The sequence below is a fragment of the Perna viridis genome, chromosome 6, assembly GCF_037379345.1.
Source record: "Perna viridis isolate PV_CMFRI_1.1 ecotype Kerala chromosome 6, ASM3737934v1, whole genome shotgun sequence".
Taxonomy (NCBI): domain Eukaryota; kingdom Metazoa; phylum Mollusca; class Bivalvia; order Mytilida; family Mytilidae; genus Perna; species Perna viridis.
Window position 1 is genome coordinate 25,889,779 of NC_142450.1, and position 22,745 is coordinate 25,912,523.

General features: G+C 31.7%; 2 protein-coding genes and 1 long non-coding RNA gene across 6 annotated transcripts in view; 2 read left to right on the forward strand and 1 right to left on the reverse strand.

Moving 5' to 3' along the window:
• LOC148614255 (dual specificity protein kinase TTK-like) overlaps nucleotides 1–11,800 on the forward strand; it is a 26,560-nt gene extending 14,760 nt beyond the window's left edge. Inside the window, exons 12-18 of the mRNA XM_088588247.1 lie at nucleotides 222–305; nucleotides 1,864–2,024; nucleotides 3,545–3,714; nucleotides 4,134–4,333; nucleotides 5,083–5,259; nucleotides 6,601–6,685; nucleotides 7,997–11,800. Coding sequence (XP_088444373.1) covers nucleotides 222–305; nucleotides 1,864–2,024; nucleotides 3,545–3,714; nucleotides 4,134–4,333; nucleotides 5,083–5,259; nucleotides 6,601–6,685; nucleotides 7,997–8,124 — 1,005 coding nt within the window. The 3' untranslated portion in view covers nucleotides 8,125–11,800. The remainder of the gene's footprint in view (nucleotides 1–221; nucleotides 306–1,863; nucleotides 2,025–3,544; nucleotides 3,715–4,133; nucleotides 4,334–5,082; nucleotides 5,260–6,600; nucleotides 6,686–7,996) is intronic.
• On the reverse strand, nucleotides 8,101–14,592 carry LOC148614256 (uncharacterized). Of its 3 annotated transcripts, none has more exons than XR_015923612.1 (4): nucleotides 14,379–14,592; nucleotides 13,142–13,246; nucleotides 11,702–11,718; nucleotides 8,101–8,232 (listed from the first exon to the last, which is right to left on the reverse strand). It is a non-coding gene; the product is annotated as an uncharacterized LOC148614256 (long non-coding RNA). The 3 variants fall into 3 exon arrangements; XR_015923611.1 differs by having other exon boundaries at nucleotides 13,142–13,249; XR_015923610.1 differs by lacking the exon at nucleotides 14,379–14,592 and adding an exon at nucleotides 14,160–14,236.
• Nucleotides 14,479–22,745, forward strand: part of LOC148614257 (uncharacterized) — a 17,237-nt gene continuing 8,970 nt past the window's right edge. The window contains exons 1-9 of one of the 2 annotated variants that reach the window (XM_088588244.1): nucleotides 14,479–14,569; nucleotides 16,028–17,597; nucleotides 18,264–18,349; nucleotides 18,790–18,956; nucleotides 19,519–19,636; nucleotides 19,835–19,942; nucleotides 20,858–21,005; nucleotides 21,253–21,387; nucleotides 22,448–22,584. In XM_088588244.1, coding sequence (XP_088444370.1) covers nucleotides 16,094–17,597; nucleotides 18,264–18,349; nucleotides 18,790–18,956; nucleotides 19,519–19,636; nucleotides 19,835–19,942; nucleotides 20,858–21,005; nucleotides 21,253–21,387; nucleotides 22,448–22,584 — 2,403 coding nt within the window. In that variant the 5' untranslated portion in view covers nucleotides 14,479–14,569; nucleotides 16,028–16,093. Of the gene's footprint in view, nucleotides 14,570–15,627; nucleotides 15,647–16,027; nucleotides 17,598–18,263; nucleotides 18,350–18,789; nucleotides 18,957–19,518; nucleotides 19,637–19,834; nucleotides 19,943–20,857; nucleotides 21,006–21,252; nucleotides 21,388–22,447; nucleotides 22,585–22,745 lie in introns of those variants that run through there. The other variant, XM_088588246.1, reaches the window with a different exon arrangement.

A 22,745-nucleotide genomic window follows, 5' to 3' on the forward strand; every position in this document is an offset into this window, starting at 1 on the left:
GCTGTGTGCCATATAGGCAAAGCCTAAAATCATATTAACTTGATATACATGATATCAAAATGATTTATAGATAGCTACTATAAATGTTTGTGAATATGCTAGACAACAATTTTCTTCTTTTGTAGATACAGACAAATCCTTACCAAGGGAGGGAAAATTTATATTGCATATTTAAAGCATTTTTTTTCTTGTCAGTAAAGAGTATCTTTATTTTGTTTTAGGTCAGGAAGGATGTAGAAACTATAATAGTGAACAACCATGTTTATTCAATATTGGATATGATTGGTAAAGGTGGCTCAAGTAAGGTGAGAGAGCAACACATACAGTATCTGTTGTACCTATTACAAATGTATAATTTGTATTTCTGTAAAATAAGGATGGCAAAAGAATTTCAGTGTGTTCTAATCATAATGTCTTATATCAGCAGAAAGGAGTCCTTGGTTATTAACTTCAGTTGTGTTGAAGATGTGTTTGCAGTAAATTTTGACATATTGTGAATTATTGTAAATCCAAGTATTTAACTTTTTTTTTTCAGAGGGGAGCGGGGGGGGCATTTTCTACAATACTGATATAGGATTTTCCTTACACTTAAAATGTAAATAAAATATAAATAATATATTTATAAAATAATATAAATTATAAATTCTGTGTTGGTATTATTTTAATCTGAAAAAAAACCATGCTTTTAATAATATTTAAAATTTTTCAAATACAGAAAATGGTATATGTATTGAATGCTTGTCATGAACTTTGCCTATGTCATAAATCTACATGCGTAGCAGGTTCTTTTATCAGAGGTGGATCTAGAATATAGGATTTTCTTTCTAAATGTTAAAAGTCTGTCACCTTTTTTAGCTCATGATCTCCTGGCTGAAGGCCACATGAGCTATTGCCATCACTAGGTATCTGTCATCTTCTCCTCGGACACTACTTGACCAATTGGAATCAAACTTGGTAGGAATGTTTCTTGGAGTATTGTGCATAGAACTGATGTTGAGAATTTTTATCCATCAAAAAACATGGCTGCCATTACTAAAAATATATGGGTTAGACAGTAGTTTTTATGCATATATCTCCAAAACCATTAGGTTTAACCAAATTCTGACTAAAGTGTTCAGCATAATGAGATCTATCTGTGGTCAGATTTTCATTCATTTTGGAGTTATTGCCCTTTTTCAACATTTTTTTTGCTACTTTTAATGTTATTTCTTTCAAAAATCTTCTCTGACATTACTTGACCAATTGGAACCAAACTTGGTATGAATGTTCCTTGGGATATCCTGCATAGAACTGATGAGGAGATTTTTGATCTGTTGAAAAAACATGGCTGCTGTTACTAAAAGTAGAACATATTGGTCAGACAGAAGTTTATTGCATACAGGTTTAGCCAAACTTTTTCAATTGCTGAAATGATCCTTATTATCAGGCCTTCAAAAGTCTTCAGGGATCAAAGATGTCAGGCAACTCCTTGTAAGAGTAATTGCTCTTGAAAGATGAAAAATGATTTTTCAGCCAATATCTCGAGAACTATAATAGATGGAAAGAAGTTTCCAGTTGTTGAAATGATCCTTATGATAAGTCCTACCAAAGTCTTCTTGAGTCAAAATTATTGGACAACTCCTTTTTAAATTTATTGTCCTTGAAAGACAAACTTTAACCAGTTGAGCTATTCAGGCTCCTGGGAGCCTCTTGTTTGTACATGCAACACCTTCCTTGTGTATCTTCATATTACTTTTAACATGATTTCTTGGCTACATGTATGAAACAAGTTGTTAAATATGCCTTATGTTTCATCAAATTTAGATTTGTCAATATACAAACTTCCCTTATTATTATGGTTCATGTTTACTGTTTCATTGACAGGTTTTCCTTGTTCATGATTCTGTGTCAGAACCAAGGACAAAGGCCATTAAGGTTGTCAATCTGGACGATGCCAATCAAGAAATAGTCAATGGATATAAAAATGAAGTCAAGCTGCTGTTACAACTCCAATACTGTCCTAAAGTCATTAAAATATATGATTAGTAAGTGGATTTGATGTAATGTTAATTCAGAAATTACTTTGTGCATTAATTATTTATGAAGTATTTTCAGTTTTCAGAAATTTTCCATTTTTTAGCGGAATTCCACTATTTCAAATCCAGATTTTACCGTTAAGATTCTTTTTTTTTACGGTATATTTACTTCCAATTCTGCCAATTTCCGGTTTGTTTGTAGACCTTGTAAAATCATCTCTGAGTTCTTACAATTCAGAGAAATTCATGATCAGTATTGAAGAAAGTTCCATAATGCCATTTCTTTAGTTTGATGTTGCCATAATTTCTGACAATAAGTGATTGAAGGTCTATCCAGATAAACCACACATCCTTTTCAGTTACATACTACATGACAATGGGAGAGTGTTCTGTAAGAGTGTCTGTCATGATTGTCTTTTTGTCCCTGTGACACGTCACAATAGGACGTGGAAATGCCCAAAGTCTGTCCGCATTTTCTGCACTTTTTTTTTTTATGCTTTTAAGAAATAAATTTGATTTTGGTATGTGGTCTTATTATAAATTGCAATTTGTGTAACTTTCATGAAATTGGTGACGAGTTTCATTATTTATTTGTTTGCCCTGCATTCCAGAATGGCAGGACAAATTTCCTTAAAGTGAAATATAGAACACGACCCAATATATTGAAAATGAGAAGTCTTTTACAAACTCAAAACATTTCAGAGCTTAGCAAATTATGTAAGTTTATTAATATTATAATTAAACGACTAAATTCTCCGGGATAAATTAAGAATTTATTTGTTTATACAATGTAGTTAAAATTACTATTATACTTGATTATTGTTTCGTAACCTAAAAATAATGTATGAAAACTGTCAATTTATTATTGTCAATGTTATATATTATGTATAATTTACATTCTCTATACCACTGTAAAGAGGTTTATTGAGAAATAAAGATATATATAGATTAGATTTGACTTTGGATACGTTTGAATGATTTTTACGGAAGTTATGACCCTTGGACTTTCAGTGAATATACAGTTTTCCACACTTTTTTTGTAATGCTTTTACCAATTGATTTTAAATTTTGTATGTAATCTTACTATAAGAAGTTACAGATTAAATTAGACTTTGGTTATGGTTGAATGTTTTTTTTTTTTCAGAAGTTATGGCCCTTGGACTTAGAAAATTTCAGTGAAATTAAAGTTTTCCACACTTTTTTTTTTTAGCAGGGGACTTTGGATCGCTGTTCTTTCATTTATTTGAAACATACTGTAAATCTATAAATGAAGAAAAATGTTCTAATGTTAATCAATATTTAAGTGAAGAAGTCTTATGTCCTCTTTAAAAATGATCAGCCAGGTTAAAATTCATTAAGTGTCAGTTAATACCTGCAGAAATTAAATTCATATTTACATGTACTTAAAGTGTTACACTTTAATTGCTGAACAAAAGATTCATTGAAAGTTTTTTCCAGGACATTTTATAGAATTCAAATGCCATTATTTTTTATGTTTCTATTATAAATAGAAAAATTCTACTTTTCAGTGAGTATTTACCAGATGACAGTAAGCTGTATATAGTAATGGAATATGGAAGCTTCGATTTTGGCAAGTTTTTGAAGGACAAGATAGCGGAAGATGGAAGACTGAATGACCATCTGATAAAATATTATTGGGATGCTATGTTAAAGGCTGTTCAGGCTTTACACAACGAAGGTACACTATTTATACTTAATATAGACACATATTCATCTTGTCATGCAAGCAGCTTTTCCAAACTAGGGCCTAAATAATTGATTAATTATCTTTCATTGAACTGCTTCTTTCGGTATCATTACTTATCTTGGCCTGTATGAAGAAATTTTGAATATATATAAATTGTTTTATTCAAAACAATTACTTTATTGCCATTTGAAGACATTGTTATATACATATAGGCTTCCTTTTTGGAGAAATATTTTCAATTAGATTTCTGAAAGAACCCTCAATTGAAGTAAGTCTATTTTACATTGTTGACTCTTTTATAAGTTTTATTTTACTCATATTTTTTAACTTTGCTGTTTCATTAAACTTTTATCCCTCAAAATTAAACAGTTTGGCCATGTTTTTTTCTTCAACTCATGTATATTTTTCAGGTGTCATTCATTCAGACTTAAAGCCATCCAATTTTATTATTAACGGAGGATTATTGAAATTGATTGACTTTGGTATAGCAAAATCAGTACAGCCAGATAAGACCAGTGTATTGACAGAAACACAAGTAGGCACATTAAACTACATGAGTCCTGAGTCTATCATGGATTACTGTTCTGGAGACGAAAAACCAATGTATAAGGTATAGTACAGACAGTTTATATCAATGTGTTACCATTAAAGTGATTCTCATTACAGTGGAGTTCTCTTAATCACATACCCTATTTGTCAGAAAAAAAAATATGCAATTAACATAAGCATATGCTTTTATCAGGAATGTTGAATTTGGTATGGTTTGTTTGTTTATTTGTTGGGGTTTAACGTCCGAGCAGCAATAAATTTGGTATGGTGTAACGATCTGATTCTCATATACATTTCCTGTTCCTATATAAACTATGCTAGGGCATTGATTAAACAAACATAATGTAATTACAAACAAAGTTATATGGCTTTTTGACTAATTTTACTGTAAAAACATAATATCACAGATGAATTAGCTACACTTTTTAATTGAGTAATAGTTAAAAATACGTGGTTAAGGCTAGAAAGTGTCAATTTTTATAACATTTTGGAAAAAAATATGCAATAAACAGGAATGTCTGTTTAGAGCTATGCAATTGAGAGGAATTTTTAATATGGAAAAGATGGCAAATGATTTGACTCTTGAAAATGTTTTGCAATTAACAGAAATATGCAAAAATAAGGTATGCAATTAAGTTGAATCCTCTGTACATGCATTTACTGTACAAATGCCCTTATGTTCATACTTTGAAATGAAATTATAGACATTAAGCATTTGTAGATTGTATTTCTTTAGATTTTATCATTGTTTTCATTAGCAGTTTAACATGTCTCAGGATAAGTTATATATTATTTCTGTTTTATTTATAGATCAGTATAAAGAGTGATGTCTGGTCACTAGGCTGTATGCTGTATAACATGGTCTATGGATACACACCCTTCCAGAAAATCATGAAACAGTTTGCCAAACTGCAGGCCATTATCAATCCAAACTATACCATTACATTTCCAGATATTGATGATAAACTTTTGATGGATGTCATGAAGGTAGGTATATGATGTAGTATGAATCTGGTACTTAAGGTAAATGTGGTGAAGAAAATAAATCACTAGTGAATGTTGTTATATTATTAGAAACTGGGAAATTTTCATGATAGTTTTGTTATTGCTGTTTGTATTGAGAGATGTAAAACAGAAATAAAACTGTGGGGAATATTGTATATAATAAAAAAAAATTGAAAATGCTATTGTACGATTTGACAAACAATGGTGAATTTGAGACTGTGTAAAAGAGAATGACTGCAAAAACTGAGAGAAAAAAAATAAGATTTGCAATACCTCATTTATAAACCACATATTAGAAACTGTTTATTAAGTATTCAGGACAGTGATTGCTTCAATAAAGTCATGTTAACAATGTTCAAATTTGGAATAAACATTGATTTCAATGTTAGTGATTATAAAATGGTAATATCATAATTACTGGCTGGTTCACAGAGGTTGGTGATTTTTTTTTTGTATCAATTTATATCTGTAAAGGCAGTGTTCAACAACTTGAATGTGATTTTGTTCATCTTGTATTGGCAATGTGTTCCAGATGGTGATACTTGTTGATGCAAACTAAAAATACCTAAGCAGTTTACTGTAGTATTGTTGTATTTAGAAAGAAATGTAGTAAATGAAGTTCATTTTTTCTTTAGTTCTGTGAGGCTTTTACTGATAAAGTGGTACCAAACATTTGAACAGGTCTTGAAAATTGATTTTTTTCTCATTTTTGGTTAAAAGAGGTTGTGATATTAAAGCCAATATTGGCACACAAATATCACAAAATATTCACTTTTTTATTAACTACAAAAACTGGCTTGTTATGTTCAACTGGTATTGGTCCTTTGCTTCTGGACATCATAATGACATTATTATATCAAGAAAATCCCCAACTGTGTTTTGGTTTTTGTAAAATATGAGTTGCCTCCACATTCATCGATCAACAAAATGTTGTACATAAAAGATCTATACCATCTCAGCAGAATTGTTCTGCAGTAGAGTGTGGATACATCAGATTTTTATTGGAACTTGTCTGATAAGAAGGAATTTTTTTTTAGAAAAAAAAATTCCAAAAATTACCCATTTCATTATATGTCATTTATCAATTTTAGTTTTTTAATTGAAAATCTATTTCTAAAACAGTTCAATTTGCCTACCAGAATTCAAATGCATTAATGTTCAGTAAAATGGGAAATAATATTTTTTTTGGTAATATAAAGTCATTGTTTGAAATCTAATATATATACATGTATAATATTATCAAAATGTTCCAGAAATTGCGCAAAATATCTTGTACCGGCAGAATGCAAGGGTGTAAATATATTAAATATATTTTTGTTTCAGAAATGTTTAATAAGAGATCCCAAAGTTAGACCCAGTATAGAAGAATTGCTTGAGCATCCCTATCTGAAAAGTGAGAAAAAAGAAGGTAAGAATAAAAATAATGAATTCTTTCCTAAACTGTGATTGAAAGTTTTGACCAATTACCATATTCTTCCGTGTATACCTCACATTTGTGTATTCTGCAAACTCCCCTCTTTCAAAGGGAGATTGACATAAAAAAGTTTTTGTGTGAAACAATCACGTAAAATACACACTGGGAAGCAAGGAAGAATCACCAGCAGAAAACCACATTGAGATGAAAGGATTCTGCTAAATTCCCTGAAATGAGTACTCTTCATTATTAAAAATCAGGTATTTCACTAAAACAATGGCATCAAGTCTGAACATTTATAAAAAAGATGTTTTAATTTGCTGAGCTTTTGTATTGATATTTGACATCTGGGGACAGTTCATCATGCAGTTTAAGTGAGTAGTCACAATTATCACCTTTAAAACTGATTTTTTGTTATTTGATAATTAAATGATAATGGGCCCAAGGATAGGTTGGCACTCCCTTTATTGTGTATTTGGCGCTCCACCACACACAGGTGAAGAAGTTTTAATTAAGACAGTGTAATTCGAAAGAAAATTGTGGTTTTTTGTACAAACTATGAAATGCTACAAAATGACATTGATGGATAAAACAACTTAAATAACAGTAAAACTGTATTTGTTTATTTCACATAAAACTGTTCTCAAAACTTGCTTGATGTTGTCTTTTGTTGACAACTTTCAGTCATGATTCCCGAAAATTATGTCTTCAGAAAAAAAATCAAGAAACTCATTTCTTTGGTGTACTCTGCACACATCTCTCCAGAAACAAAGAAAAAGTCGAAAAAATGTGTGCGGAATACACAGAAGAATATAGTACTTTACATTCTTTACTCACAAGTTGTATGGCAAATCAAGTAACTTCAACGGTTCAAGTTTTTCTGTACTATCATGACAATGTACATGTACATTGTATGTTGCTATATATATATATATGAAAGGAAACATCCTTTTGTTTTTCTTTCTAGTAAGTTTTTCCCCCCAAAGTTATCAGATTCCAAAATTAGGGAATGCATTTTTATGCTGTTTATCGCAGTTTAACAGATTTGATTGTGTAAAAGTTTTTTGAATCAACTTATGTTTAGTTTAAAGCATTTTTTATAGTTCTCACAACAAACCAATGACCTTGACAAAAATTTTCAATTAAATAGTAAAACCCTCCCTATTTGTGACTCCATTGTGTGTCTCTGTAAAATTTGTGTTTAATTTATAGTTATATCAAAATAAAGCTCTTCAACTGCACTTGCATTACTGATTATTCCAAAATCATAAATATCGGCCTTAACAATATTTTATTTGTCCTTAGTTGCAGATCGTTCTGTGGGTGATGATAATATCGAAAGACTTGTGAAGAAGCTGGCTGACAAGTTTGCTTCTTCTCCAAACACTGTAAGATCACTTGTTCGCAGTGAATTTCTCAATGCACAGAAATAAAACTGGAGTCTCATCCTATGGATCACCAACATCTAAACAATGGGTTAACCATCAAGTGCTTTTTGTTCTGTTAATCAGATCCAGGAGACATTCAAGCTGAAGGGCTACCTAAAATAAAGATACTGTAACCTAATTGTAGGTGACTGGAAGCGTTCGTGGAATATGCTACTTGAAATAACAGATTTTGTGGAGCTATGTAATGTGAAGTTGATTTAAAATTTTTCTGTGATATTGTGTAAAGTATTTGTTTTTATACTGTACTTTCAATAGTTATAATCCACAATGTATGTCTTTCGTTTCACATGTCACCAAATATGATTGACAATAATTATGATTGTATGATTTAGAGTGTAATATATTACACTGTTCTGTGTGGATCTAACTTTAGGCTTTTGTGACGTTCATTTCTTACATGTATGTTATTTTCCTCAAATAATTCTTAGCAAGTACTCTTGATTTCTTGATGTGTAATGTCTCAAAATGTTATAGATATATTAAGACTCAACTAATTTCAAAAGTTTTATTGTTCTAGGATTCTTTTAAGGAGGTAGACCTAGGGTAAGGGACACAACTCTTACAAATCATTGAAATGTTTGTATTCAGCATTTCACATTAATATCATGTAAGCATCATGGTAACTTTGACGGATTTCATTCTGCTTCATATGAAAGCTTGATTAGGCTTTGGTGAAATTGAATATGATACAAGCATGTCACTGATTTCAAGAGTTATGTCTCTTGTCTAGGTCTACCTCCTTAGGTAGAAATCCAAATCTGGATTTAACCGTATGTTTACTTCTGATTCACCAATACCCATTTTATTTTTGGCTTTGTATAATAATGTCTTTGTCCTATAGTACAGCAGTGTAAAAATTGTACTTGTTAAAATCACAATATAAATGGTTACTGCTAAAATTCCTGATAAACTGGTTCAGAGTGCATGTGCGTGTATTTACTGATTAAAATAAAGGGATTTTATAAAAGTTAAGAACTTCAGATATTTCAATGGTAAGAAGCTTAAGTTTTAAACAATTACACAAACATTGATTTATTATATGCCTTCTAGAATCATGATACTCGTCTGTAACCATTAGGCTCGGATGTGATTTGTAGTTGTAAATATATCATGTAATGGTACAGAATGTGGGACATAAATCTATATGACGTACAGGTTTACCGAAGAATCAGGCAGAGGATGATAAGTTAAACTTTTTATTGGTATACATCTACCCAGGATATCCAGTTTGTGATTAAAGAATGATATAAGTAATGAAAGAGTGGGAAAGTGGAGAGAAAGAAAAAGGACTGAGGATATAGTGATCTGTAGTGAAAGAGTGATAATAGGAAATAATTTCAATAGTATTAATTCTTTTGACGAATTTTCATATTTTAATATTTTCTAAACCTTAGATATAACCTATATTGCTATTCTTATCATAGTTATAATTTCTTTAAGATGTTAGGTTGTTAATATTTGACTTAAATCATCACTTCCTTCTTAACTTGCATGATTTTTAGGTGAACTTGTACTTTATATTTTGTGTCCTGAATGTACTCAAGCCATGCTAGAGATTATCTGGCTTGCTAATTTCTGACTTAGTGCATTGGAGTATTGAAGAATGGAATTCTAACCTCTTACACTGTAGGAGTAGTTCTGAATGTAAAAAAAATGCTTAAGGTGGTCAGTTCAATTTTTTTTATTTTTATGTTTTTCCTTAGTTAATTTCTGCTTACTTTCTTAATGTTGCTACTATGGAAATATTTGGTTTTTGAACATGATTTGCTTAAGGACCAAGGTTAAAGTTTGCTTCAGTTATTGTTTTTTACACTGTCTTTAATAAATTTATGGCTTTGTATATGATTGTTATAGGGACATGGACATCTTCACGACTGTGTCCCCTTGATGTATTTTTTTTATTATCTTGTTTGTGACCAAATTGTTTGTTTGGGGGATGGGGGGTTGTTATCAATAACTAATTTGTGGAGTCTGGCTGTATTCCTTGGAAAAAATAGTTTAAAATTATCCCAAACTTTCCGAAGTAACAATTTACTTGAAACTTCTTTGTTTTTCTATCTATTGCAGGGAACACTTTCATAAAAGTTGACAAAATCACTGAACATATATAGACAAGAAGATTGTATTAACCTGAAATTAAAACAATGTACAGATTAGGCTCTGACAGAATCAGGATAAAGCAAAAAGCTTCACTGAGCTTTTTTGATCTGTTTTGACTTTGTTAATTGTAATTGTTTCTAATCAGTATACTGTTAGCATTGTCTTTATTCTGCAACCCTAATCATATTTCAATCAAATTTAATTTTTTATACAATGGTTTTATAAACTATTTTCCCCACTGGTGGCTCAAGATAGTGACATTATGATAAACAGGCAGTTCATGCAAGGGTAGGAAAGTAGACTGAGTCATAGTGTTGTATACTGTCAGTGACCAAGTAATATGAATTTAGGCTGTGCCTATGATGGACAGAGCTCAATGTCATATTAAAAGACAATACAGCACAACCGCACATGTGCAATCGTCTACTTCTGTGTCAACAAATTTCATTACTTCCTTTAGAATATTTTTAACCATTCATAATTTTGGTCTTATGTTATACATAAATGGGACATTGCTGACACTCCATCCTTATCATTAATATTCAGAGTAACAGTGTCAATGCATTTTGGTGGTTCAAATTGAAGGATTACAATATGACATGTATGAATAGGGATCTCCTGTCCAACTTTGACAATTCTGATGCCTTAAATGATATGGAAAAAATCTCCTGTGTGCATGTATTTTGATTAATCAAATCTTGTTTATCTTATTCTAACTATTCCTTCTTTGTCTATCATTCATTCCTTGTATTTTCTATCCCCATATACATATACATGTATCATTACTTCTTGTACAGAACAATTAAAGCTGTAATTTTTAATGTTTGTAGTATGTTTCATCATGGACCAGTTATGTGATACTGAGTATTAATGATTATGTTTTTCTGTTTATATCATAGATATTTTTTTCTTAATTTCTATGTTGAAATGGGGTACATTTAATGTGGAAAGAAATTACATCCATATTTGATGATAAAAACACTCTTGTCTTTTTTTTTTATATATTTTACTATAGCACTCTTTTCTTAAGGAAAGAAATTTACCTGATGAAAGTATTAATATATGTATATGCTAAATCATGTTTGGTTGTATTTTCTTATGTTTTCCTGGATTTGTCCAATCTATTGAATTAAGTACATTTTGCTTTAGTTATACATGTTGCAAATCTCCCAATGATCTTTACAGTAATCAAATACACATGTAAGTTAGTAAGTAAGTAATTTTTATTTAGAGTCGTCGTGATATGTACAAGTTAACAGTTAACATGAGCTCTGTAGAGCTCTCTGAACGACTATGGATATTCTAAAAACAAATAAACAATCATGCATGCACACAATAAATAAAATAATATAGAAGCAAAGCAAAGCATAGCATTCATACTGCAAACTATGTATAGGGGTACAAATAATAGTAAATAACTGGTTTGCATAAAGATAGTTGGAATAGGGGGATTTTAATATACCTGTATCTGTCAGGAACCTGCAAATGTATAATCTACTATTTTATCATATTGACAGCTGTTTTTGTTGCTCATATAAAGTGCATTAAATATTTAAAAATCTTCGTGTTTTTTTTTTCTTTGCAGTCATTTAAATCATCTTATCTTATAGTAGTTAAGAACTTGTATCTATATATTTTATGGGTCTCAGGTTAGCTTGCTTGCCTTGAGTGTAGGAGGTTGTAGATTTAAACCCTGGCTGTGTCAAAGCAATACTTTGTTATGGGATTCTTAAGGTAATCCATAAATGATAAATGGAAATGATTGAAACATATTTCTTATACCAGTAATTTGATTTTTCTGTTTCAAAAACAAAATTTTCAATATGATAAATGAATCATGCTATTGCAGAGATTAACTATGTACAGTCAAACAATATATTAAGCATGATACTTTCTGAAGCTAAAAGTGTATTAACAAGTTTAAGCATTTTACTGGGTATTTCAAAACAAAAACATGGATTCTACCACTATATATTGTTAACATATCCATTTTTGGTGGAGAACATTTTCTTTGTCAAAGGAGAAGAGTGACAAAGGATCTTATTGGCCTAAAATTCATCTGAAAATTAATCGTCAAGTGTTGAATGCTTTAATTGTGAATTTGGAGACTTGAATCGATCATAAATGAGAAAACATGAATACTTCTACTAATTCTTACATTGAAAAGACAACCAAACAACAACTTCATATTCAGTGAATACATTCATTATTAAATAGTTTATCACATGTGAAAATATAAAGTTGTTTCTTGGGTGTGGACATAGTTTTTAGAATGTAAATATGTCAGAAAAAAACAACAAAATTTACAATTTTCGACAGTTATTGCTAAATGACGTAAACTTGTGGCACCATTTTCATGTCATTACAATGAAATAATGCCACAATATAATATTTTCCCTTTTATTTTTATATTTTATTATGTTATGAACAACTTTTATGTTATTACAACAAAGTTGATCTTTTAAGGCCATATTCATAGCTTATTGTCCCTACACCTTTATATTTACAAATGTTCGTTAGGTTTTGAGATTTAAATATACATGTAGTAGCAATGGTCATTGCTGTATTTTCTTTCCAGATACAGTTGCATATCAATGCTGGCAATGGTTGTTAACATTATTTTTACTACATGTATTTAGATCTTTATATAGAGTAATTAATATGTCAATTTGTGTTGATAAGTCATATTTTGTTGCTTCCAATAGTTGTTTTTCATATTTACGGAATGCAAGTCATTTCAGCAAGTTTTTCAAAGGGATGTTACCCACCAACACATGACAACCTGGTTGGCGGTCTCATAAGGAAAGGAAGATCAGTAAACATTTTTCTTTGAAACTTTTTTCACTTCAGTAAATAGATAAATGGTTTGAAATAAATTATTTAAAAGTATCCAAGTACTTACCATAGCTCCAATACCATAAGCCAAATATTTGAATTTGAAGTCTACTGCTGTCCATTGATCCAATTGGACAGTAAACCAGGCTGTCAGGTTGGAGAAAACTTCCCTCTGCTCAAAATTTAAAAAAAAAATAAGTCAAAGTTAATATGAAAAAGGTGTATTTTTCACTATGTATGTTTTTAAAATATAGTGGAATCAGAACTTAACCATAACCGGAAAACTTAAAAGAGTTTTCTATCGTATGTCATAATTCTAGTGGCCTCTGCCTATTGTTTGTAATGCAAAACAAGCAAACCATTAATAAACCAGCAACTTTCTAAAAATCAATCATCACAAATATAAAAGTAAAGACTGTCTTGCTTGAAAAGTAATGAAACTAAATCAAAGAAAACAGTTCACAAAATTCAAGGTTTAACTTCAAGACAAAAAAATAAATTATAAGAATACTATCATGGGGTATTCAGTCCATTAGCTCCCACTTTGATGAGACAGTGCCAAACCCAGACTGACTATAACATTTGGTTTAGACTACATGTAAGTATGTTTGACATTTCCATTGAATATATGCCTGCCTTTTGATGGACTTTCAGGCATCTCCCAATCACATTATCATTACTAAAACCCAATGAATTTAAATTTTTCAATGTTTTCCAATTTTTGGTCTCAGAGAAATGGGACTTAGAATTCTGAAAGAGGGGGATGCATTGGCAAATATCAGGCACTTAAGCAAAATTGTTTATTGAAACTATTAAAGAATGCTTATGAAGTTATAAAGTCCATCACATGCCCTTTATTCTGCAATATCAGTGATTTGATTAGTTTGTACAAGTGTATGTCCAACAAAACCAAGAAAGAAACATACGATCAAGTGCTTTATTCAATATTGAGAAAATCTTACACTTATCCATAATCTTTTCATTTCTAACATGAATTGCTGACTTGCTTTTATTAAAAAAAAAAGACAATTGAACTATTTATTAACTTATTATTTTAAAATACAACTTATTTATGCAATACAAACCGGTTTATTTTATTCATTGATTTTCTAAGAATGCTTAAAGTTGCAGCTCAATGAAACACAAAATAAGTCGTCATATATGGCAATTTCAAGTATTGTGAGAAATTAATTCATGTACAAATCTAAATGTTAAAAGTGAAAAAAAATGAGAGAAAGGTATATATAAATTTTAATGATGCATATAAAATTCTACAAATATTCATTAAACAATAGAATAATTACCAAATCATGAATTCACTTAATTAAGCGACTTTTGGGTTTCTCTAGACTTTACTTTCGACCTCATTTGAAGTCACAAAAAGCTTTTCTTGTGCTACTTTCCCTTTGATTGATGAGCTCCGTATTATATTTTAACATTTCTCAGAATCCAGGTGCATTTTGAGATGGAGTATGATGTCGCCTTAGAGATAAGGGTGGGTAGAGTTAATTATTTTTGTTTACTTGCCATCAAACCTCGCAATAATAAACTTTGGGAAATCCCTGATTTCTAAAAGCGTCGACTTGTTATCAAGACGGACATCCCATTTCCCCCCCCCCCCCCATGAACTTGGTCATAGTTGATTTATCTTACTTCAGTGGATTTATCTCATTTAATTACAATGTTATAAGATGTGTAAATATACATACATATAATAATACAACACTTGGTCATTAAACTAGTGTTATGATACACAAGGAACCACTTCATCTGGTTCTACCAATCAATATGCAGCCAATTTTTAAGTTTAATACTACATGTACTAATGTTTGTGATCATAGAATGATAGATATGGAGATTTATACACCTTAAGTACCAAAGTACACCCTGAGGCTTAGCCAATGGCTGAACAAGGTACTGAAGGTTCCATGTGTATCTTTGTGTATCACAACCTATTCATTGAAATTATAACATTAAGTACCTTGATTGGGATTGATTTTGGAGGCTGTGACTTGAACTATTTTGGAATTAGGAGCCAAAAGGGATTGCTTCAATTGTTATCCAATTCTTATCCTGCATTAAATGTCTATCCACAATCAAAGTGTATCGAACATCAAATGTGTGTCCAACTGTTCAAGATGCATCTTCTGCAGTCTTATCAAGCTATACCCTGCAAAGCATGTCATTTTCACATAGATATTACTGGCTTGTAAGTGGATTTTTACAGACCCACCAGCATTTTTACCAGCCTTGGACCTAGGACTACTGGTTTATTAGGAAGACTTTTCAAGTAGGAGATCTCCCTATAGATCTATATGTTTTGGTTTAAGATATTACGAGGTTGATTTTTTTCAATGCAATGATAGTATAATTGTGCAAAAGATTAACTTCAAAACAACAAAATTGGTTCACTCACAACGTTATTGAATCAGAATGAATGTTTATCAATAACTGCTTATAATAATGTGAAAATGCCATTAATGTCTTATCATGATTCCTTAAGTCTTCTTCCCAGGAGTTAGAAAATTTTAAGAGTGAGTCTCATTCAACAAAAGGGAAGATTAACAGGCAGGTAAGACCACGTTTCGAATTGCTGCCTTGAAAGGGTCTGTGGCTCTAGTCGAACTTTTAGGATGCTCTAGGGGTTCAAGTATAGGTAGACCATGACCCTCATGTAGTTAACTGAAATTTCAGTGGTCGTGCATGGTAAAATAAAGGATCCTGGAGCTCAGATCAGTGCTAATTTGAATCCTACTGCTCAGGTTGTATCAAGTTAAAGGTACATGTATGGGTAAAAGCTTCATGAGACGTATTAATTCTGAACAAATGCTAAATAGTTGTTTGAACTGAGAGCAAGGACAATTCCTATTTGAAAGGGACAAATTTTTTTTTCTAATTGTGTTTAAATAAATGTTACTGAAATTATTCAAATGGATGGTATTTTTATTTTCAGATGGTGGAATAGTGCCGTCTTCTCTTGCCATTCATGCAATAGAAGAATTCTCAGGTGACTATAGAAATGGAAGGTTCTTTGAGATCACACCCACCATACTTGATATCACAGTCATCTATTGCAGAGGAAGATTTATTTGGCAGTGGCGAAGATGAAGGAGGAGATGAAAAAGACAAAACTAATGATGAAGTTTTTACTGTAGTGCCATTGGATGAACATGTTGTCCCTGCAATCCACGATGATGTCTTCATGAGAAACTCTGATCAGGTCGTGCCTTTCAGTAGTACTGACAGTAGTTCAAGTGCTGACCAAAGACGTATAGCTTACCGTTTATCTAGGGAATCAGATAATATTGATGAACTTTCCATAAGGAGATCCTCTAGCTTACCAGATATTGTCCCCAAAGTTGTAGATATTGAAGTAGATAGTTTAAAGGGAAGGAAGCAGAATTTATCTGATAATTCCCCAGATGTAGTAAGCTCATCAGAGAATAAGTCTAGTAGTTCTAGTGACCATATTCAACCTATGATCAGGGAGCATCTGCCAATCTTACGACAGAAAAGTAGAGAATCAAAAAGAACAGCACGGAGGTCAGTAAGTTTTAAAGATAATGTTGAAGAAGATGACAAAGAAGGTGTATCTGATGAGGAGAACAGCTCTTCAAGTGCCAAGTGTAAACGAAAACAGTTTCGGTCCAGTGGTTATGGAACAGGAAGTGACAAAGGTTCTGTGCCATCTCAAGGGTCACAAGGTTCACAAAGCTCTGTATTTGATAATAGTTTTAGTATGGGGACCAGTTCTGATGCAGAAAGTGACCAGTTAGATGGCCATGGACTTAAATGTTGCTTCACACCTGTGATGGCAATGTTAGGAATGAATATATGTAAACCTTCAGGCATTCTTAATGCTAATAGAAATCGTGCACCCAGAGCTGCTCTGAGTCCTAGCAGTAATGAATCAGATAGTGAAAAAGTAACTGTTAGAAGCACTGGTAAACCGGTACAGGAAATGATTCCCTTGCTAAGTGCAATAGATCAACCCTCAGTAATGAAAGACTCACCCCCGAACCCATCAAGTAGCGGTGGGTCAGAAAGCAGGCAACATCAAGGCAGCAATTCATCAGTAGAAATAAATCAAATCATTGATATTGCATCATTCAACAAGAATTCATCAAATAGCAGCTCAGATTCCATCCAAATTCCTAATTTCGATGTTCTTTTAAATGATGGCAGCAGTAACTCTAGTGGATCAACATCGGAACCTACAGACCACCTGAAACATGTTCAGAAAAAATATTGTAAGAATGATGCTTCATATTCACGATCACCTCCATCATTTGCCACTTGTTTGCCACCATCGCCAATTAACGAGTCTATGGATACAGGTATCTATAGCCGTGCTACATCAGATATGGACCAAAGTCAACCGCTGCCATCTGAGGAAGTTTTTGATTATAGAAGTTGCAAGGAGGATATGACAAGAGCCATTTTACAACAGAAAATAAGTGAGAACTATATGTTGGAGCTAATCAGAAGTCCCATTACACCTAGTCCTCGAGATTTTACATGCAGTAAGTTTTGCATTAAATACCTTTAGAACTTTGTTACTTAGGTAGCATGAACTCTTTAAATGTTAAGCTTTCATTCTGCTATTGTTTGTTTTGAATTTTACTCAATACTGGACTGTCTGAATATATTATTTTTTCATAGTTTCTGGTAGTCACTTGTATTTTGTTGTGAATAGACAAGAAATCTGACAATAAGTGTTACTAATACATTCAGAAGTACATGAATCATTCATGTCAGTTGTTGTATTATTGTCTTTTCGGCTCACCTGTGCTCAAGGATTAAATGAGCCGTAAGTTTTGTCCTTTTTCTTGTCTGCTCTTATTGCACCCATCCCCGTTTAATATCCACTTGACTTCTTGTAACCAAAGAAAAATATCTTAATTTTTGTATAATAAAGGAAAAATGGAAATTTTCTAGAACAAGCTAGTGTATGGCTGCCCTGTTAGGGATAATATGGAACAGAACAGGTTTATGTTAACCTTGTAATTGACCTTTGAAAATTGTTTTTAAAGCATTTGTGTTGACAAATGGCTATTTAAGGTACATGTCTATTGTCATGTTTCATTGAATGTGAACTGTTTTTCTTTAAATGTCTTAGTACATTGTAAATTTATTAGCAAGCAAATTTGCTTTTACAAACATAACAATAAGTGAAATCTGCATTGTAGTAATACAGCAACGAATAACAGCTGAAACTATAGAAAAATCTTCCAGATGTAGAGACAACTCATGTGAAATCAAATACTGTAAGAAGGTATGATAATTTCCTATGTTTTCTGGAAAATTATGAATAAGCATTAACTTCTTATATGGCTATTGAAATATTGTTGCTTTAATTTTTGTCCAAAGAGAACTGTGTGGTCATGAATAACATTAACTAATAGATTGATTCAACAAATTTTCATATCATCATACAGATATAGCTGAAGTTTCCTCTCTTAATTGAAAAATAATGGTAAATGAAAACCTTAACCTAAGGCTTATAAATCACAAAAATTATATTTGCTTAAAGTTTTATTGATAGGGCTTGGCTTGATAGAGTCTTGAAGAAAAATTGGATTTTCATTAAAAATTCGTATGATAAATCTGAATTCTCCAATTTCAGCTTATGTATATGAGTATTTGTTGAAATTAAGTATAAGTAGATTTAAGAAAAAAAAAATTACTTCACAGCTCTGCAATATTCAATTGTAGGTGAGAGAAGGTTTTATAGGACTTGAAAACACTTTAGAAGGACAGTGGTCTTATGGTAGTTCTACATCAGATGTCAGTGACTTGTGTTATGGTCTTGGTAAACACTCCACTGCACCATGTGATGAAGTTAAATGCCCTGTTAGATGGTGCTACTTCCTGGCTGAGGAGTAAGTGTAGTAGTATCAGTCAGATCAAGGATGGTAGGATAGTATTCAGATCTTTTCTTAGAATGTTTTACTAACACATGATAGCTGATTGGGGTGCCTTACAGTTTTCACTGCTTATTCTTCTGTCTACCTGTCTGTCTGTCCACATACTTTATAAGTGGAAGAGTTCTAAACTACCGGTATACAAAACTGTGGGCTGAAATTTTGTATATATATCCATTACCATAATAATAAGCATAGTAGGTTGGGGCCAAAATGTAAAATAACATCATTTTGAGAATGCTTTATGTAAAACTAAACAAAAATGTGAACTGACCTGTCTTTTTCATTTATTAGTTACAGAATGTAGAACTACATATGAAATGGTGGTAATAATGGAGAAAAGTTTTTATGAGTCATTTTGTTATAAAATATGACTGATTTTGATATTTTGTGAAAGCAAAATCTCCAATGCTATGCATGATGGTTAGATTCAATTTTCATTAAGTAGATTTTTTTACAGTAATGTGATTTTAGGCTTTATGAGGTTTTACATGATATCAATGTATTTTTGTCTTCTTAGATTCAATGATCAGCCAAAAGCAGAGTTGGTATACAGGGCCTTGAAGAGGCATTACGACACCCCTGTGATGTCAGCCACTGTGTTTCCACCCACTCTCAGGCCATCTAGATTCCTGAAGGTGATTATTTTTTTTTTACTATCTGGTTCTATTTAATTCTGTGATTGAATGTACTATTGAATGTGTTTCTACCCTTGAAAAATACTACAAACTAGACGGTACTTTTAACAGAGTTATAGATAAATACAAATGTACATGTTTTTTATCAAATCAAATTAACTCAAATTTCTTTGATAACATCTCTAGTATTTATTATAGCTGGATGAACACTACAGGCGAGATCATCCAAAATACAGCGAAACTCTGACAGCATTTGGTGACTATGGTAATGTGTACTTAATGGATGATTACTCTGTAATCAAAAAGGTATAACAGTTAGTGCTTTTTTTGTGCTTACCAATGAAGATATTGACATATTACAGGGATAGTTCTGGGACCTGGAATCATGGAATAAACATATGAATTGTCCAAATGCTGCCCTGTGAAGTTCCCTTGCATTTGAATGACACTTGTTTTATTTTCTGAAATTCAGCATCAGATGTCTGATAAGTGCATTCGACTCTTTGAAATTTTTATGTGTTTTGTCATTGAACAATGACTTATTGTTTTGATTAGACTGGTTGCTTATTGAATCGCTCTTGCAATGTTTGTAAGGCAGCACATATTAGAGACCAGTTCCTTTTTAAAAGTCTAAATTTATGTTTTTATTTCCGAGTATGGTTCTGATTTTCAAATTCATGACTTGATGTCGTACATTTTTGAGTAATATTAATTTAAAAAACAACAGGACTCAGTCTTGTCTTTAATCAAATCTTAAGCTATCTTAAGTCCCAGTTCAAAAGTATAATTTAGGTAAGACTTCGTTGATTGGGAGTTTGGTTTCAACAGGTTTTACTGTATTAAAGATCTATCTCTGATCAAGTATATTAAATTGTGATGTGATTGTGGAGTACCGTTTGTAAAGTTGTGTAACAAAAGTCTGAAGTTTCTCTAAATTGGAGTTTCTTGTGGACCATGTAATAATTTATTTAACAAGAGCTGAATAATATTCATTGTTTGTTTTATCTTTTAAAAGATACCACACTTTACAAAAACAAATGCAGCAATTTAAAAGTTAATGCTTGATGAATGATTCTTTCTTCATGTTGATATTGACATGTTGGTATGTGGTGATACTCATTTTTCTTACAAACACATTGTATGTTGTTTATGTTGTGTACTCAGTTTCAGAAATGAAAATTTGAATTGTTTAAACAGAATCTATTTTTTTTTTCATGCCAGATACGGCTACAGGAAGCAGACTGTGACCTTGACAACACAATCTACACAAAATTATGTAACAGACAACATAAACATATAGTAGACCATGTTTGGGCAGCTGTGTATACCAACATACAGGAAATCCATGTTTGTACCTCTTTCTTTAGAGGTATGATTATATATCAACGTACACATGATACAGGAAATTGATGTCTGTACTTCATTATACCCCTTACACCCTGCTTTGAAAGCAGGCAGAATGTATTAATCATGATGTCTGTTCATCCATTCTTCCATCCACACCTTTTTCCATTTTGGTTTTCTTTGAAACTACTTATCACAACAACTTGATATGTTTTCTTTTTTTTCAGATGTAATAATCAATATGTTTCACAACTTTCTTTTCTCTATTCAAGGCGGAACCTTAGAAGATTTATTACAGAAAAGAACCCTTCTGAACCCAGTGATAGTCCAGGAGTATCTGTTACAGATAATGGATGCTCTTCTGTATCTACACAACAAATGTGGCATTATTTACTTATACTGGACAAGTAAGTGAAAAAAGCAAACCTTCATAAAATTGCTTAATTTCCTGTATAACAGTTATATAATTGCTATTTTAAATCTTTTACACCTTTGCCAGTACTTGATACTAAGTTCAATATACCCAAAACAGTTTTACAGATTAGTAATAAGTAGTGTTCATGCCTTGTGATTTTTTTCTCATTCTATATAGCAGAGCATTTAAGCTATCAGAGTGCTACTTAGTCATGCAGGAATCAGTTATAGATCTGGTTGTTAATCACTCCCCGTAGTTAGCAGAGCAGATTTCATTATTTCAGCTTACATTCAAACTGAAGTTTATCTACTTAAATGTTGACTTCACTGTAAAGCAGTATCATATCAATATATTTGAAAAAGAAGCAATAACTGTATTGTATTTGAAGATTTGGAGGCATCATTTATGTCAGGGATTTGATGGTGCCAAATTGAGTGCCCTGGCATTACAATTTAGTCAAGGCTGTAAATGGATATTTGCCGGCATCAAATCTATAGATGACATCTGTGAGGATGTATTAGACAGATCTTTGCTCTGTGGGTTATAGCTGTGTTAACCTCAGAACCTTAAGCAATTTTAAACATACTTACAGATACTGTAGTAATTTAATATGATCGTAGTTTATCTAAGTGCATATATATTTTAAATAGCAGTTTTTTTTTATGAAAATCAGACAGGAGGTGATTCATGCACATGTCAAAAACCCCACCGATTTCAGTTTTATTTCTTGTTCAGGTCATATCACTGGTCTTAGTTTTATAGGGGTTGCACATTTGAGATAAAATTTATATAGATTGTGCATGATATTAACGCTTTGCAAGAGTTATCGTTCTTGATATTGTTTGATTTGGTTGATTTTAGTGGGAAATTGAAATGTAGTTTTCTCAAATACAGATCTAAATACGGAAAAGGCTATTGTCACATAAAAATATAGCATACACAAACCAAAATAGCATGGTCTGATTCATGGGTTTTTCTACACCATGAATCACCTTACCATAGGCAGTGTCTGAATTTTAGATGGACTAGTACTTAATTATATATTTTTTCAGCGTCCAACATGTTATTTTTGGACCCTATAAGAAGACATATTCTGATATCTAACCTATCTCTATCTGTGCCCAGTGATGCAGAATTTGATGTGGGGTATATCAAACAGTCATTGCCACCATGTTTGTTGCCTCCAGAGGTAAGTTATCTCCCTTGAAATTTCCATTGATTGTGTTGTGTAAGAAATTATATGATAGCATGATATATTCATTGTTCTACATAAGGTTGTCACAAACAAAGACTTCAAATATAAACAGAAAAATCCTGTCTAATTGCTTTAATTTTAAAAAAAATCTCCAT